We start from the raw sequence: 17,066 nt of genomic DNA, 5'->3' as shown, positions 1-17,066 counted from the left end.
ACAGAGTGGATGATGGGAGAGCATTGCGGGCCATTTCCTTATTCTCAACGACTGCAATTACATCATTCACTGGTTTTGTAAGAATGTCAGGTATTCCCAGTGTTTCGCGGCGAATATCAGAGTCATAAATTCCATTGATTAGAACATCACGGATAATGTGGTCGGTATAGTCTACATTCTTGCCACACTCGCATACTGCTGTGTAGGCGCATGTCTCCGCCTTTCCTCGCACTCTGGCAGTGAAGGCACGGAATGCTTCATCCCGATCCTGGTGAAACTGAAGCAGCTCGGTGCGCAGGACACATGTGGCTACTGGAATGACAGCTAGTGAACGCATGGCAGCGATCAGATCCACCAGGGGCCCAGAGGCGATGTTGGGATTAGCTTTCAACAGGCTGTCTCCAAGATCAGGCCCAGCGCACTGAAATAACTGGAAAGGGGCCTGGGCAGCCCCTATGCCTGAGCCGGTGCGAAAGACATCCCAACGACGAGTGAATACGTTCCATTCCTCTATCGTCACGCCAACGTCGACTTTAGGCCGATCAAGTTTCGGGCCATGTGCAGTTGGGACTTGGGCTGGCGGGTTCTGATGGACAAGTCCGTGATTCGTCAACAGAGCAATGGCGAGTGCTTCGGATACATCTCCAGTTACGAAAGCGCAGCCAGGAACAGAACATCCAACAACAACCATGGCTTCTTCATGAAGAATTACACTCCTCGATGTCAGATTGCTTATTTAATGACAAAGATGAAGAAGCCCTGCAGCAATTCACAAAATAACAATATGAGCTACAATCAGTAATTCCTTCATGCACATGTCTAACACAAATATCAGCAAGAACTTAATAATGATGATATAAGATGACATAAATGACAATGATAACCAAATAAGATAAAGGACTTACATGAATTATGTTAGCATGCTTAGAATCCAAACTCTGTAACAGGAACGTCTGTATTGCTTACTGTTTAACTTCTGTAACCGGAACGTCTATGATACTTACAACAATATGGCCGACTCCTAACTGAGTATTAATAATATACTACCCCCTAGTGGCCAGTGGTAAACTCTGCAATATCAAACAACGCACGTTGTGCGTTATTGTAGCCATTTCACACATATCATCTGATTCTCCGTCAAACATCTCTTATTGAATCTTTAAATGTATCCTAATTTGTAATCTAACCACCTTTCCCTCCACTGTCTTACGAATTGATTGTCCTGGCTTGTCTGCATTCCTTTAAATAGAAGTTGGATATGTTGGTTTCTCTAGTTGATGGTGGCCAGATGTTTGAGGTTAATATCTCAGCAGATGATCTACAAAATTGTGTTTATAATTATCAATCCCAAAAACCTGCTTGAATGTTTTTACAATAAAACAAAAATGTTTCTGCTAGACTGACTCATTTACTGAATTAGTTATTCCCTGACAAAGCTGCTGGTTCACAGTGTGAGATAAGAAATATTATTAAATATTTCAGACACTTTGATCTCCAGTTTCATCAAAACATTCTAAAATACATGACATAATAATAGATTATTTTCAGTAGCACAGTCTGGAGTTGGAAAAAATAAATCAGAATATTGCAAATAGTTTTTCATCATAAACTGTTTTTCAAACTTTATTCTCCTTTGGGGAAGAAACAGTCTGTTCAGATGAGCAAGAGGTGTAATTGTGCATACAGTATGCGAGAGTGTAGCATAAGAGGGCAGGTAATAACTGTACTATTATCAGGAGCATCAGTAATAACATTAACAAGAATATTGAGAATCTGTTATTTTTCATAAAAACTCACAATTAAATACAAGGAGTATACATGAAGACAAGCAGTTGCTTTGTTAAAGGCTGCCTGAACATTTTGATTGGGTAGAGATAGCTTGTACACCAAAACATTGCAGCAGTGTCCCAGGTCACTGATTTATTATTTAGTCATTAAAATATACTCTTAGATCAAATGTTAATGAAGGAATTCTCATTGGTGATCAAGGTTGTTGTTTCCGCAATAACCCTATCTATACTGCTACACACTAAGGGTTATTTGGGGAAACCATTTTATGTAACATCCTCATTGTAATAAATATCACCACGTGCAAAAGGAAGGCGGGGCTTAAAATGCAGGAAAGGTTGCGTCATCCAACACATCATAATTAGATCAAATATTTTCCCTTAGTGTCACCTGCTTTTGGGGGTTTTCCCAAACTTCTCAGGCCTTGCAATTATTGTTTTTGCATTTTCTGATCGAGATGACCTGGGAGGCAGCCAATGGTTCGGCACATGCTAACAGGAGTTCCTTTAGTTCCATAAATGCTTTACACAGGACATACTTCCCTTTTACAGATGAAAAAAGTATTTTCTATCTATTTTATGTACAGTATACTGCAATACTATAATGCCTCGGATTGATAATAATGTGGATAACATTTGAAATAGTTATAATGAAAGTCGTAATAATATGTATGAAACATTCTTTAAAAAAAAAAACGGATTGATAACAGTACCTGTCAGCCATTTTGATCAGACAATCATTATTTCCCCAACAACTGACTATGATGTGTTGGGCCTTTTCTTTTTTTACTACTTTCTTTGAATAGCAACCAAAAAAAAAAAAAAATGGGACAAAAGCACTCTGTTAGGACCTCTCTCTGTTCCCTTCACATTCATGCATCACTTTGCTTTCTCTCTGTTGGTAGAAAAATACATACATATGATATATTAAAAAAAAGTACAATAATGACAAACATAGACATGAAGTACAAGCTTCATCAAGTGCTTTCTAGTTGGCAAAGTAAGGTTCTTCCGCCCCCCTCTTGATTTGTGAAGTGAACACTTCAAGAATAAGCTCCAGGTTTTAGCCTGACCCAATAAAACACCTCTTTATCTTCCTTCTCCAGCCCCTCTTCTGTTGTAGTGTTTTCTCAGGCTTCGATTGAGCATTTCCGATCCAACTTGTGAAGTCAAAGGTGTCATTCATAGGTCCTCCACTTATTCACTTAGTCCTTCCTTACAGTTTTTCGGTGCTGATTACCTTATCTTGTTTTTTTCTCTTGTTTTGGCTTGAACTAAATAATGGAGAATGTTCAGATTAATGTGATCTGAATGTGCTCAAAATTACACCGTTCCCTGTACCATAAACGTGCAGAGAGTAGTGTCATTTTTAAATGTACAGATATTTTACATCTTCATCCTCCAATGGTGCCTATTGCAAACAATGCAATAAAAAAGAGAAACGACACCAGTGAGCCTCTTTTATCAAAATTCTCAGAGGACTGCTGGTTTTGGATCAGTATATTAGGTCGGTTTTACAAAACTCCAATGACTCGTTGAAATTAGATTTAAACATGCTTTTGAGAAATTCAGGTCTGGATTTAATCACCATTTCATTCATAATGATGTAAAAGCCAAACCTGATCTCATAATAGGTTTTGTTAAGTTGTTACAAACTGGAAGAATGTGGCTCTAGCCTAAATAATAACCTGCTTATATCAGTGTCCAACACCAGCATTTCTACTGAGAGATACTTGGCATAAGTGGGCTCAGGAATCGAGAAGCACATTGTAAAATATCTGTGTTCTAACAAGTAATTCATTATTCTACTCAGCATTAAAGCTTCTTAAAATAAAGGAAACAATGGTATTGGGATTCAACATAGCCATTTTTTTCCTGTTTAAGAAGAACTTAATACTGAATAGAATTAAATTACCTTTTTTATATTGACCTTTTTACACCATGGACTCAATCAGTAATCAAAGACTCGGCCTATGAGTTCATGTGCTCCACCTGTATGGCTGATGTGGAGACGGTGAGGCAGAGGTCTTTGTGCGCCACTGGCAGGTCTGCCACAGTGACCGGTTTGTACTGGATCTCATTGGCTGACACTGTCTTGTATTGGTGCAGGTCGAACGGGCACTGAACCACAGCCTCGGGGGGCTGCTGGCTTTGCTGGTAGCTGCCTTGTGGTCCAGGGTTGTTGTTCTGGCTGTTGTTGTTCTGGCTATGGAGCTGGCCCGCTCTGCCTGCACCTCCTCCACCAGCCCCTCTGCCTCGGCCACGCCCTCTGCCCCTGCCTCCGCCCGGTGTGAGGCCCTGGGCCTGCTGAGCGGCTAATGTCGCTGCCACTGTTAGCGGGTCGGGGTTGTGCTTCCTCATGTGTTTCATTAGATACGTTTCCTGGAGTTAGGGAGAGAGAAAAGTATAAGACATGACGACACAACTATTTAAACCTCCATGCCTGTAATCCCTGTCAACTCTCTCTTTGGGTATACTGCAAAATAAGGGCCTTCAAGTTTCTTCCTTCTGAAAAAATTAGCCAGAATATCCAGGTTCAAAGACAGGTACACAAGCAAAGCACTGCAGGACACTTATCAGGTTCAATAAAGTGTGCAAAAAAGGGCATTTTCTTTTTTTTTACAATTAAATATTGTTATTCCTGCACTACTTTAGACTGTAAAAACTCTTTTGTGAAGTGACACCGTGCAACATATACCCTTTTGCATTTCGTTCATGTATTTACTGGCTGCTACATCCTTTGTTTTTATACATTTTAAAGGTGCCATAGAAAGCATCTATAGGTATTTAAAATTATTCTGATGTCTACAAAGAAGGTATATAACTTTGGTTGATCAAAATGTCCAGATGCAGTTTTACAGGCCCATTTATAACCCTATGATTTGGTCCTAGAATGAAACAAGCTGAATTGCCTTATTTGGGGCTCATTTAAATAATTATGACGAGCTCTGCTCTGATTGGCTGGTTTACAAGGAGCTATCCATGGCAGCCTCAGAGCCCACAGAAGTAAGTGAAGTTTGGAAACTGTGAGAGATGAACCATGGAGGCTATTGGCATCCAACCTTGCATGTTTGAGCCTTTATCGGAGGAGGAAACGGATGAATTTGAAGAACAGCCAGTTGGTCGAAGATTGGAGAGCAACGTTAAGGAGTGGTAAGTGTTACCGTTAGTGTTTCCAGCAGCTGGTGCATGCAAATGTTGGGGCTGGACTACCGTGTGTTACGTCACACACAGGGACTGTTGTAATTCGCCCGTTTTACCGCTGTGATATGCATATTCATGATTTGCACGTGAAGGAGGAAACAATGGTGTTTGAGGTTCACGGTATGTCAGTTCAATGTACCGAGCTCTCCTTATTCAACTATGCCGAGGTAAATACAGTTTTCCATTCTATGGCACCTTTAACAAAAACTTGTATAATGTATATTTATTTTCCACCTGTGATGTGTACTTATTTTATTAACATGTGCCTGCATCCCTATTCAACATGATAGTCTACTATTTCTTTTGTTTTTTATTTACACTTTGCTGTAAGAATTTAAATGTCTCCGCTGTGGGACTAATAAAGGTTTTTCTGACTCTGATGTCTATGATACACCTAGGGCACTTCATGTAGGGCCATTTTATGCTAATGTCACTAAAGGTGCTAGTGTTTTTATGGATTTCATTTTACTCATTTGTTTAATACTTCTTAAAATATTATGTGTGCCTTTCTGTTTTTATGGATGTGCCTGTAGGACAATCTCCGATCAATCTTGAATAATAATGTATTTTCTTAGTCATACTGAGGCCAGAGTCTGGGCGGTGTGTGAACTTCTGCACGCCTGATGTGTGACTGACAGGTCTGAGAGCTCACCGAGGTGTAGGATCGGTTGCAGAGGCCGCAGGAGAACAGCTTGGCGTGCTTCACTGTGTGTGTGGACAGGTGCACCTCCAGACTGGCAGCATCTGTGTAACCACGGTTACAGTTGTGGCACTTAAACGGCTTGTCTTTGTTGTGCTGCCGACGGTGAGACTGTGGGGAGAGGAACAGACTTTAGAAAAATGTAAAAAGGATTATTTTCAAATACACATTGCTTGTCAACCTGATGTTCAGAAAATGTCCACAAAGAACTAATAGATTTAATTTACATTTAAAACTTTTATTCTCAACACTTTCTTATTTAACTTGAGCTCTGCTAAGCTGTCAAGATTCTTTTATTAGATCCAAACCTTAAGTTAACATTCTTTTCTCCAACAAAGACAAACAAATGGTCGGTAAATCAAAGTAACCTGTTTGCTTTCTAGATTCTATTGGTCAGTAGCGTGGATCAAACCTGTGATTTAATTTACCTGTAGGTTGGACAACTGAGTGAAAGCTTTTTCACAGCCTGGATGGTTACACTTGTACGGCCGGTCCCCGGTGTGAATCCTGAAAAATCACAAGTCACAGGTTTAGTTAATGACAGTGTGAATTATACTTTATTGCTGCACTTGTGAAAATCATAGTGATGTGTGAGTGTTAAGAATATTTTCGATTATTGTCCATAAAGCAATGTTAAATTGCAATTAAAGTGCAATTAATTACAAATAAAAGTAAACATAGAAAGAATGTTGATTGTTATGTCGTTGATATAATAGCTGGGGAGCTCAATCTCTTGCTTTAACCTACTTAACTTCCACAAAAGGCAGATCCTTCATCCTTATCTATTACATCTTATGATTGTGAAAACATTTGTGGTTTTTTTAGGACAATTAACTCTTCCTTAAGGCTAATGTATAATAAGAAAAGAAGCAAATGTGGCATTAATAATTAATATGCAGTATAAAGCCAGACTAATAGTAAAAGCCATAAGTGCCGAAAATGATGTGAAACCTAATCAATTTTAGTGTCAATCTCTTAGTTTGGCAAACTGAATTTGAAAAAAACTGAATGTTACAAACTGCCTGACAACACAGCATTCTGTCCAGTCTTAAAATATGCTACAAAACAGACAAAGTGCAATAAGATGCAAACAACCACAAAGCACAACTCTCTGCACACTCGCTCCCATAAATGCACACATAAAAACACAAACACCCATTCTACCCCCCCCAGCCCGGCCCAGCCCCAGTACCGTGTGTGCTGCTGGAGGTGACTGAGCTGCCTGAATGTTTTCTGGCAGTAGGAGCAGGCGTAGGGCTTGGCCCCGGTGTGGATGCGGATGTGCTGGGACAGGTAGCTGGAGTTGGCAAACGACTTGGAGCAGTGGGGGCACTTGTGGGGCTTGGACTCCGTGTGGTTTCTAACACGGGACACCAGGGTTGGAGGGGTGAGGAAGAGAAAGAGAGAGAGAAACAGCGAGAGATTTTTTTTAGCTACAGCATGACCAAAGCTCATGTTTAACCAAATCATGCTTTAAAGTTGACAGAGCATTAGAGAGTGTGCTCTTTGTGCTGTGTCTGAGTTGTGAGAACACAGAACAAAAACATACAGCAGGCACAGTCACGCTCTCTCTCTCTCTCTCTCTCTCTCTCTCTCTCTCTCCATTGGTGTGCCCTGCTTTTTAGTGTGTGGATGTAATATCTGAGCGCATCTTCCCGTTTAAAATGTAAAATAAAATGGCCTGAAACCTACACAGCCAGGCCGTCGCAATAAGGGATAATAATAATAAAATCACAAGGGAGGTAATTGACCATGTCCTAATCATGAGTCATGACAGCATGAACAGGACAGATGCTTTCATCACTTATATGGTCACATATAGTTACATGTAATACAAGTCAAATCCATCTACATTTTGGATTAGCAGCTTTATCTGAATGTCTGTATAATCTCGAGGGTGCTTGGAACATGTAGGCTGACTGCGGTCCATTAAAAGAATGAAAAAGATAATAAGGAACAAGTTTTGTTTTAAAAGGGGAATACACACTTGACTTTCAATGTCAATCTTTCTTTCTATCTTGTCATTTATGAAACGTAATAAGTGCCGTTATCTCCTCAGTGTTACTTTAGCCAACATCGCACTTTTACTGCCTTTTTTAAATGGGATGTTTTTACATTACAAGGGGCATACATGACAGGGAGAAGTCATTATAAGATGCCTCAAATAAAAGAGGGATTTTTTTTGTGAGTTTTGCAAAAGCAAAAGTGTCAGACAAACTAGAATAGCTAAGAAATGGCAACATTCATACACCACCAAGCCAAACAGATATGTTTAAATAGTAACTGTCGGTGGTGAAATGTAACCAAGTACATACATTCAAATACCGTATTTCAGTAAAAAGGGATGAACTTGTAGGTTTTACTCAAATGCTTTTTTTTTTTTACATAATTAGTTGCTAGCTACTTCCAGATTTAGATTTTTATAACAAAATATAGATCAACTTATACATTATTATAAATATACTATAGGTTAAGTTACCCAGTATATATAAAGGTGTTTTAATAAATTACTCAGTGCAACATCAAAGTGATGAAGCAAAGCAAAGTATCAGTAACTATAAGCAGCAGCATTTCAAATATATTGTGCTTAAATAGGTCATTGTGCAGAATGACTAGTTTCACTTTTGGTACTTGAAGTAGCTCAAAGCAACTGTTAAGTTTAATGACAAAGCTGGCTTCCTGTCCTGACCATTATCAATTACCGGAAAGGAAATTATCTTAATTGATATATAAAGTTAAAAAAAACAAACTGAGAACCATTATTTTATAAAGTTTGGTAAACGTGTTGCTCCTTTAGAGGCGATGCATAGAGCAACACTCTCCAAAAAGACCCTGGCACATCCCCAGGCCACCACCCCTTCCTTCATCAGTCCCCACACAGAGGACCACACTGACACATGCTTTAACAATGGAGACAGCAGGCAAAGCACACACACACACACACACACACACACACACACACACACACACACACACACACACACACACACACACACACACACACACACACACACACACACACACACACACACACACACACACACACGAGCCACTCAGGCCAGTACCGTGTGTGCTGCTGGAGGTGACTGAGCTGCCTGAATGTTTTCTGGCAGTAAGTGCAGGAGTAGGGCTTGGCCCCGCTGTGGATGCGGATGTGCTGGGACAGGTAGCTGGAGTTGGCAAACGACTTGGAGCAGTGGGGGCACTTGTGGGGCTTGGCCTCCGTGTGGGACTTGGAGTGGATCTGCATGTCTGACTTGCTGAAGAACGTCACTGCACACATCCGACACCTGGACGAGTGAGCAGTAACACAGAGAAGGAAACAGGTTTAATTGAGGTGTAGGCTTTAAAGTGGAGACGACAGTGTCCGTTTTGAAAGATTACCTGATGCAAATGCTCATTAAAAATCTGTGACGGCACAAACGATAACACTTTTCTCTAATCTTCATGTTTTTCCTTTACCTGTATGATTTAGGGCCATCTTTGTTGGTATGTTCGTCCTCGTCATTTGACAGGTCATATGGATCAGCATTGTGGTGCTAACACAATAACAGCATGTTAGTAATATCGAAAACACTGACAATCAACTGGAAAATCAGTTTCAGCTGAAGCTAAAAGATTATTAAGATAGAATTGTATTCACCTGTCCACCAGCCGCCAAGTGTGCCAATATTAATGCATCACTTCCTGGAGGGAGGACCCTCCCCATTCCGGCCATTCTGCCCATCATCTGTTTGCTCTTCCTGCCTCGCTTTGATGGCATGACGGGTGGGACAGCAATGTCCTCCTTCTTGTCTAGAAACAAGTGGAAAGTGTAGAAAGAAAGGAAAGGAATGCATGGTGGGTCAAAAAAAAGGAAATTGACTTGTGTTTCATTTCAGGAATAATTTAAACCTTCTATATTCCTCAATCAATTCATAAACCTTTAACTGCAGTTCGATCGAACATGACCATAAACCAAATGACTGAGGTGACGGTGAACTGCGACCATGTTTTACCTGCATTAGATTGGTGCAATGCAGATACGATCATGGTGGTCGCAGCGGGGTGTCCGGCTACAAATGACTGGGTGGAAGCGGTGGGGACCAGAGTGCCTTGAGGGGTGGTGATCACTAACCCCGCTAAGAGAAGAGGAACAGTGATGTTGTTATTGGTCAAAACAAACATTTTACATTAGGCTACCATTCATACTAAGAATCAAGTAGTATAGGGCTGCAGGATTTGGAAAATATAACTAATTGCAATGATTTTCTTACATTAGAGGAAATGCTCATTGGAAAATTAACAAAATGATCATGGTTTAAATTTGATCTGCACTAGACAAGAATTTTTTCTTAAATCTCTAGAATATGAGTTGCAGGCCGGGACACTCAAGCAAAATCACAATACACAATACACAATGGTATTTTAACCTATTTTGCCTTTAAAGGGGTCTTTTGTTTATTCGCTACATACTGACATTGTCACAAACACTCGTCCTTCTATTGGCTAACTGACGTGATAGGCTATGGGGCAGGACATCTCTAGGCGGTTGACCAATCACAACAGAGCCAGCAAGCTAAGCAATCAGTGCACACTGGGCTCTGGTTTCAAACGGAAAAAGACGGTGCTGCAACAAAGGCAGTATGAGAAAAATAATGACCTTTTTGAACATTAAAGCATGGAGACATGTCACAGTAGAGACACAAAATACAGATATGAAACTGTAAAATTAGCATTAAAGGGCCCCTTTCATTTGGAATGCTATTTTAATTTACTTTGCCCATTCACAAATATTGCTCTTACTGGAATTTGAAAATTCTACTAGTCCATATTGCTATATTGATAAAACCATCTACTTATAAAGCCCTCGTTGAATACAAAGAGACATTTAAGATTACAAAGAAAACTTTTTGCATAAAGATTTCTAGCAGCTGCAGTTAAATACTCATAGTGACTCATATGAACACATCTTGAAGAGATACTGACAAACTAATATCAAAAGAGGATACAGAAAGGTAAATAGGAGCGGCCCACTCACCTGCAGTCATTATACCTGTAGAGGACACAGGCACGACGGTGATGTTCTGGGTGGTGTGTGCCTGGTGTAGGTGTCCGCCAAGTGCACTCATACCGACGCTGCCAACACCTCCCCCTCCTACACCGCCACCTCCTTCCTGTTTGGGGACCAACCGCACTCCGGACCCTGTATCCACTGAGCCGGGGATGGCGAGCACCGCCGTGGGGTAGTGGGGGGAGGAGGTGGAGGAGGCAGAGGTGTGTTGGAAGGAGGACGCATTGGCCTTCTCATGACCCAGCTGCTCCTTCGCCTTGTTCAGGAACATGGCGTTCTCGATCTACAGAGGGACAAGTAGAAGGGGGGTTGGGGGTTAGAGGAAGGAAAGAAGGATGGGAAGGAATAAAGCAGTGTGGGATGGGTGAGGAAGTAAGAACAGGTAAGGGAGATGAAGGGTCAAATGCCATGAGAGATGAGAAATACAGGTGAGGAGTGATAAGAGGTGAGGAAAAGAAGAGGCCATTAGTATTAAGACAAAAGGCCAGGCGAAAGAAGATGAAACAGACATGGGAAAGGACAAAAGAGGAGGAGGAAAGGATGGAAGGGATAACACAAGAATGGAGGGGGAGAAGAGGATGGGAAAAACAGTAGAGGTGATATAGATAGCAAGGAAGAAGGTTGAGGTAATAAAGGTACCACGGAAAAAATGGGTCATAATGGAACAACGAAAGAAATAAGAGAAAAGGGAAGGAAACAGAACAGGTGGATAATGAGGAAATAATAATGAGTTAGATCCATGTGTCGAGAAGACAGTTTGGAGAAGAAATCAATGGGATAGAAGATTGAATAAAGATAATGCGAGATGCCAAAAGTAAATGTAACAAGGAACAAAGAGAGGATGAAGAGGTGAGGACAGGAGTGATCAATTGAATTCTTTATACATATCAAGAATATTCAAACAACTTTTGTGTGAGATTAAACCAACTTCACCAACTAGGAGACCATTATCAGGTGGTGTTATTTACTACAAGTTCAGGGTCAAATCAATGTCTGGTGTTATGTAATGTTTACAGAATTTCCACAAATGTCATAATTGCTTCCTGGGTATGTTTCGATAGCACATACCACCACGCTATAATGTGTATTTCAGGACAATAAGGTTGTCTCTACCTGTCCTTGTACAGTGGGGACGGGAGACCAAAAGTATGATGAGTTGAAATGGGAATCGTCCATTATTTCTGTAATTAAAAAGCAACACACTTAGAAAACACCTGTTCTCCTCCTCTTCCTCCTTCTACCTATGCTTTTTTATTTTTTCACGAGACCATGCATGGCTGCATTTCAATCATCTTGGTTTGTTTCCTTTCCATAAATCCTCTCCTCTTTGGATGACTCACTAAACAAGTTTCAAGGTCAGTGTGGAGTACTCGGACAAGTCATCAGATAATACATTTGTGTTGTGGCTGTTAAATCAGCCACTTTGATAGGCAAGCAATCATTGTTTATAGGGATCCCAGTTCAAAAGTGTAAGATGGCTGTTACACAACTGACTATTACAGGGAAATGCTTTTAGGTTTATAATGTTAGATTTGTTGCTTTTGTGAAATATTTAATCAGGTTAACAGAGAAGAGGATGTGAAAGGAATCAGGCAAAGATGTTCAACCGCGGGGGATGGATATATTTAAAAAAAAAAAAAAAAAACATCTACAGGAGGATAGAAGAGGCAAGAGTTGAGAAAACACTAACAATTATCATAATATAATCAGCCTTTGAGGTTTTTGATAATGCTCTGCAACACAGTCCATGCACTTCCTTGCTAGTTCCTTACAGTTTGCATTGCTATTAACAAATAACACAATCTTAGAGTGGTTGCTTCATCAGTGTTAATGAATCTAGTTTTGGAATGCAACCCAATGCTGTGTCAAAATGTTATAACCATTTATTGATAGAAAAATGTAACACAGAGAGGCGTGTTCTTCCAAACTAGATGCTTTTACAGTATGTGTTGCAAGAGTCATCCCTTCTAAGAGTGCACATGGTTTGTTGAGACAAAACGGACTGTTTGAAAGACTACTGTCTATCTTTTCATTATCAAACCTCTGATCTTCTGTTTCCCGATCATCTCCCACTGACACATAGGCAACATGTTTTCTGTAGCACAAGGAAGGAAATTTCATAGTTTCATTGTTCTATTTTTGCATGCATTTGCACTTTATTTCCACATACTTTGCTACTGTTACAGACCAATAGTTAAAGAAGAAGTTCCGAGGTATGAGTTTCTGTATGCATGTGAAGATTGTGAATGCCATGCATAGCCATTGTGCTAACATGCCGAGAAAAGCAAGCGTGTAATAACATGTTAGTAAAGCTGAACTGATATCTGAAATCATAACTTATAACAATAACTTATAACTGTTAGGACATTGAAGGGATCATAGGCCCATGACAATTAAAGTTCAACATAACAACCTCATAGACTAATCAAATAAACTCTGAGACACCTGAGGTAACAGTATAATACATGCAAAACATTCGCAATGCATAACTCAATGCATGTTTTAGGCTGTATTCATGAGCCCCTTTCTCCCCTCCCCAGGTGCACAGCCTTCAGATAAATAATATGGCAAGATCTAAGGAAAATTAAACAAGTTGGAATAGGGTGTAGTTATTAACTTTACATTATCAGTGTTATAAAAAGTCAATGTTTCAGTGCTCTGAGAGCCATGTTAGACGAGGGGCACTAGCTGGCTACAAAACTGCTAGCTTGCGTAAGCAGTAATAGAGGAAATAATGTAAATACGAATTTGTCATAACACGGTTTAACGTGGGAACCCTTTGCAAAGCACTCAGCATATGAGTCACACTGCAACTAACCAGCTGCCAAAGGCTTAATGAGCTATCTGTGTTATAAACAAACATGGCGTTAGCTGTTTAACGCAACAAGACAAGGGGAGCTAGCTAACTCGCCTCCATTAATGTTCTGCTTTTGTTCGCTGGCTTGCTCTTGCAACAAGGAGGCCTGTATAATCATATGCTTAACTAGCTTGCCGCTAAGTAAACACAAACACTCTTCCTCTCTACGCCTCCATTCCTCACTCCCTGCTCATCTCTCTCAGAGAAAATAAAAAAAGAGAAAAAAAGTCTCGAATAAAAAAAAAAACGAAGAGTGAAAAAAACGCCGTCGCCTCTGTAGGAGACGCAGCTTCATGCAGACTTCCGGCGGTCGGGACGAAGGCGCTCTCAGACACACTGAAAATAACAGTTCATTAACAGCCGTCTAATAACTCCAGTGTTAATTACCGGTCAAATGGATTCCCCTGCAACCCCCCCGGAGCCTCCTCGGGTCGGGACAGTTGGGAAACTTTGTCCAAATCCGCCCCTCAAACCCCTCACATATGCCTTTTTTTCTTCGCTTTTTTTCCTTTTTTTCCCTCCAGCTCTCTTCAGCAGAGTCAAGTCAATTCGACGTAAACAGTGGAGTTTCCGGTCACAACTTTAAAAAATAAAACCTCTAATGATTAACATCCATGGCGTTATCCAACATCCAAGATGATAAGTAGCCAGGACAATCCACGTTAATAACTGTTCATAAACATGTGTCATTCATTTTAGATACTAATTCGTTATTTGAGGAAACGTTTGTTTTTATAAATACTTTTTATTACTATTGATTGGCCTCCATATTATTATAAGTAGACGTTGTAATGAAAACATACAATAATCAGTTCTCCAAATTAATTAAAATGATATATAAACTTCCTATTTGGCAGTAGACTCCATTTCTAATGTGTTGGTTCCACTGACCTTTTTATTTATTTATACACATTAATGCCTTTTGGGGCATTAATGTGTATTAATTAATTAATGTGTGTTGGCTTTGGGGACGTGGAATGTCACCTCTCTGGGGGGGAAGGAGCCGGAGCTTGTGCGGGAGGTGGAGCGTTACCAGTTGGATCTGGTGGGGCTCACCTCTACGCACAGCGTCGGCTCTGGAACCTTACTTCTGGATAAGGGTTGGACTCTATTCTTCTCCGGAGTTGCCCAAGGTGTGAGGCGCCGAGCGGGTGTGGGGATACTCACAAGCCCCCGGTTGAGTGCCGCTTTGTTGGAGTTTACCCCAGTGGACGAGAGGGTCGCCTCCCTACGCCTGCGGGTCATGGGGGGGAAAACTCTGACTGTTGTGTGTGCTTATGCACCAAACAGCAGTTCAGAGTATTCGGCCTTCTTGGAGACCCTGAAAGAAGTCCTGTATGGGGCTCCTGAAGGGGACTCCTTAGTCTTGCTGGGAGACTTCAACGCACACGTGGGCAATGATGGAGACACTTGGAGGGGCGTGATTGGGAGGAACGGCCCCCCTGATCTGAACCGGAGTGGTGGTTTGTTACTGGACTTCTGTGCTAGTCATGGATTGGCCATAACAAACACCATGTTCGAACATAAGGATGCTCATAAGTGTACGTGGTACCAGAGCACCCTAGGCAGAAGGTCCATGATCGATTTTGTAATCGTATCATCGGATCTGAGGCCGCATGTTTTGGACACTCGGGTGAAGAGAGGGGCGGAGTTGTCAACTGATCACCATCTGGTGGTGAGTTGGGTCGAGTGGCGGGGGAAGCCTCTGGACAGACCTGGTAAGCCCAAACGTGTAGTGCGGGTGAACTGGGAACGTCTGGAGGAGTCCCATGTCCAGGAAGCCTTCAACTCACACCTCCGGCGGAGCTTTTCAGGCATCCCTGTGGAGGCTGGGGACATTGAACCAGAGTGGGCGGTGTTCAAAGCTTCTATTGCCGAAGCTGCGGTGGGGAGCTGCGGTCTCAAGGTCTTAGGTGCCTCAAGGGGCGGTAACCCGCGAACCTCGTGGTGGACACCGGTGGTTAGGGAAGCCGTCCGACTGAAGAAGGAGGCCTTCCGGGATATGTTATCCCTGGGTACTCCTGACGCAGTTGCAAGGTATCGACAGGCCCGAAGGGCAGCAGCCTCAGCCGTGGCCGACGCAAAGCAGCGGGTGTGGGAGAAGTTCGGAGAAGCCATGGAGAAGGACTTTCGGTCGGCACCAAAGTTGTTCTGGAAAACCGTCCGGCACCTCAGGAGGGGGAAGCAGGGTACCATCCAAGCTGTGTACAGTAAGGATGGGGCGCTGTTGACCTCAACTGATGGTGTGTTAGGGCGGTGGAAGGAACACTTTGAGGAACTCCTGAATCCGACAACTCCGCACTCTATGTTAGAGGCAGAGCTGGAGTATGAAGGGGGATCAATTCCAATCTCACGGGGGGAAGTCACTGAGGTAGTTAAACAGCTCCACAGTGGCAAAGCCCCGGGGGTGGATGAGATCCGCCCAGAAATGCTGAAGGCTCTGGGTGTTGAGGGACTGTCATGGTTGACACGTCTTGTCAACATTGCGTGGAAGTCGGAAACAGTACCGAAGGAGTGGCAGACCGGGGTGGTGGTTCCTCTCTTTAAAAAGGGGGATCAGAGGGTGTGTGCCAATTACAGAGGCATCACATTACTCAGCCTCCCCGGGAAAGTTTACTCTAAGGTGCTGGAAAGGAGGGTCCGGCCGATTGTCGAACCTCAGATTGAAGAGGAACAATGCGGTTTTCGTCCTGGTCGTGGAACGACGGACCAGCTTTTCACTCTCGCAAGGATCCTGGAGGGGGCCTGGGAGTACGCTCATCCGGTCTACATGTGCTTTGTGGATTTGGAGAAGGCGTATGACCGGGTTCCCAGGGAGATACTGTGGGAGGTGCTGCGGGAGTATGGGGTGAGGGGGTCTTTGCTTAGGGCCATCCAATCTCTGTACTCCCAAAGCGAGAGCTGTGTCCGGGTCCTCGGCAGCACGTCGGACCGTTTTCCGGTGAGGGTTGGCCTCCGCCAGGGTTGCGCTTTGTCACCAATCCTGTTTGTGATATTCATGGACAGGATTTCGAGGCGTAGTCGTGGGGGAGGGGGTTTGCAGTTCGGTGGGCTAAGGATTGCACCACTGCTTTTTGCAGATGATGTGGTCCTAATGGCTTCATCGGTCTGTGACCTTCAGCACTCACTGGATCGGTTCGCGGCCGAGTGTGAAGCGGCTGGGATGAGGATCAGCACCTCCAAATCTGAGGCCATGGTTCTCAGCAGGAAACTGATGGATTGTCCACTCCAGGTAGGGAATGAAGCCTTACCCCAAGTGAAGGAGTTCAAGTATCTCGGGGTCTTGTTCTCGAGTGAGGGAACAATGGAGCGTGAGATGGGCCGGAGAATCGGAGCAGCGGGAGCGGTACTGCAGTCGCTTTACCGCACCGTTGTGACGAAAAGAGAGCTGAGCCAGAAGGCAAAACTCTCTGTCTACCGGGCCATCTTCGTTCCTACCCTCACCTATGGTCATGAAGGATGGGT

General features: G+C 42.5%; 1 protein-coding gene across 4 annotated transcripts; it reads right to left on the bottom strand.

Moving 5' to 3' along the window:
* Positions 1–1,592: 1,592 nt before the first annotated feature.
* On the bottom strand, positions 1,593–14,128 carry znf384a (zinc finger protein 384 a). 4 transcript variants are annotated; one of them, XM_063899540.1, is made up of 12 exons: positions 13,989–14,110; positions 12,786–12,839; positions 11,858–11,925; positions 10,712–11,027; positions 9,690–9,812; positions 9,335–9,486; positions 9,154–9,230; positions 8,757–8,981; positions 6,884–7,051; positions 6,120–6,198; positions 5,644–5,802; positions 1,593–4,169 (listed from the first exon to the last, which is right to left on the bottom strand). In XM_063899540.1, the coding sequence occupies exons 2-12, from the start codon at positions 12,832–12,834 to the stop codon at positions 3,759–3,761; spliced, it is 1,827 nt and encodes a 608-aa protein (XP_063755610.1). In that variant the 5' UTR covers positions 12,835–12,839; positions 13,989–14,110; the 3' UTR covers positions 1,593–3,758. The 4 variants fall into 4 exon arrangements, with proteins under 4 accessions (XP_063755610.1, XP_063755607.1, XP_063755608.1 ...); XM_063899537.1 differs by lacking the exon at positions 12,786–12,839 and having other exon boundaries at positions 13,989–14,114; XM_063899538.1 differs by lacking the exons at positions 11,858–11,925; positions 12,786–12,839 and having other exon boundaries at positions 13,989–14,128.
* Between the last annotated feature and the right edge of the window lie 2,938 nt (positions 14,129–17,066).

The sequence above is a fragment of the Eleginops maclovinus genome, chromosome 13 (assembly GCF_036324505.1).
Source record: "Eleginops maclovinus isolate JMC-PN-2008 ecotype Puerto Natales chromosome 13, JC_Emac_rtc_rv5, whole genome shotgun sequence".
Lineage (NCBI taxonomy): Eukaryota > Metazoa > Chordata > Actinopteri > Perciformes > Eleginopidae > Eleginops > Eleginops maclovinus.
Note: the sequence above shows the minus strand (reverse complement) of the source record. Positions and strands in the feature narration are given on the sequence as shown.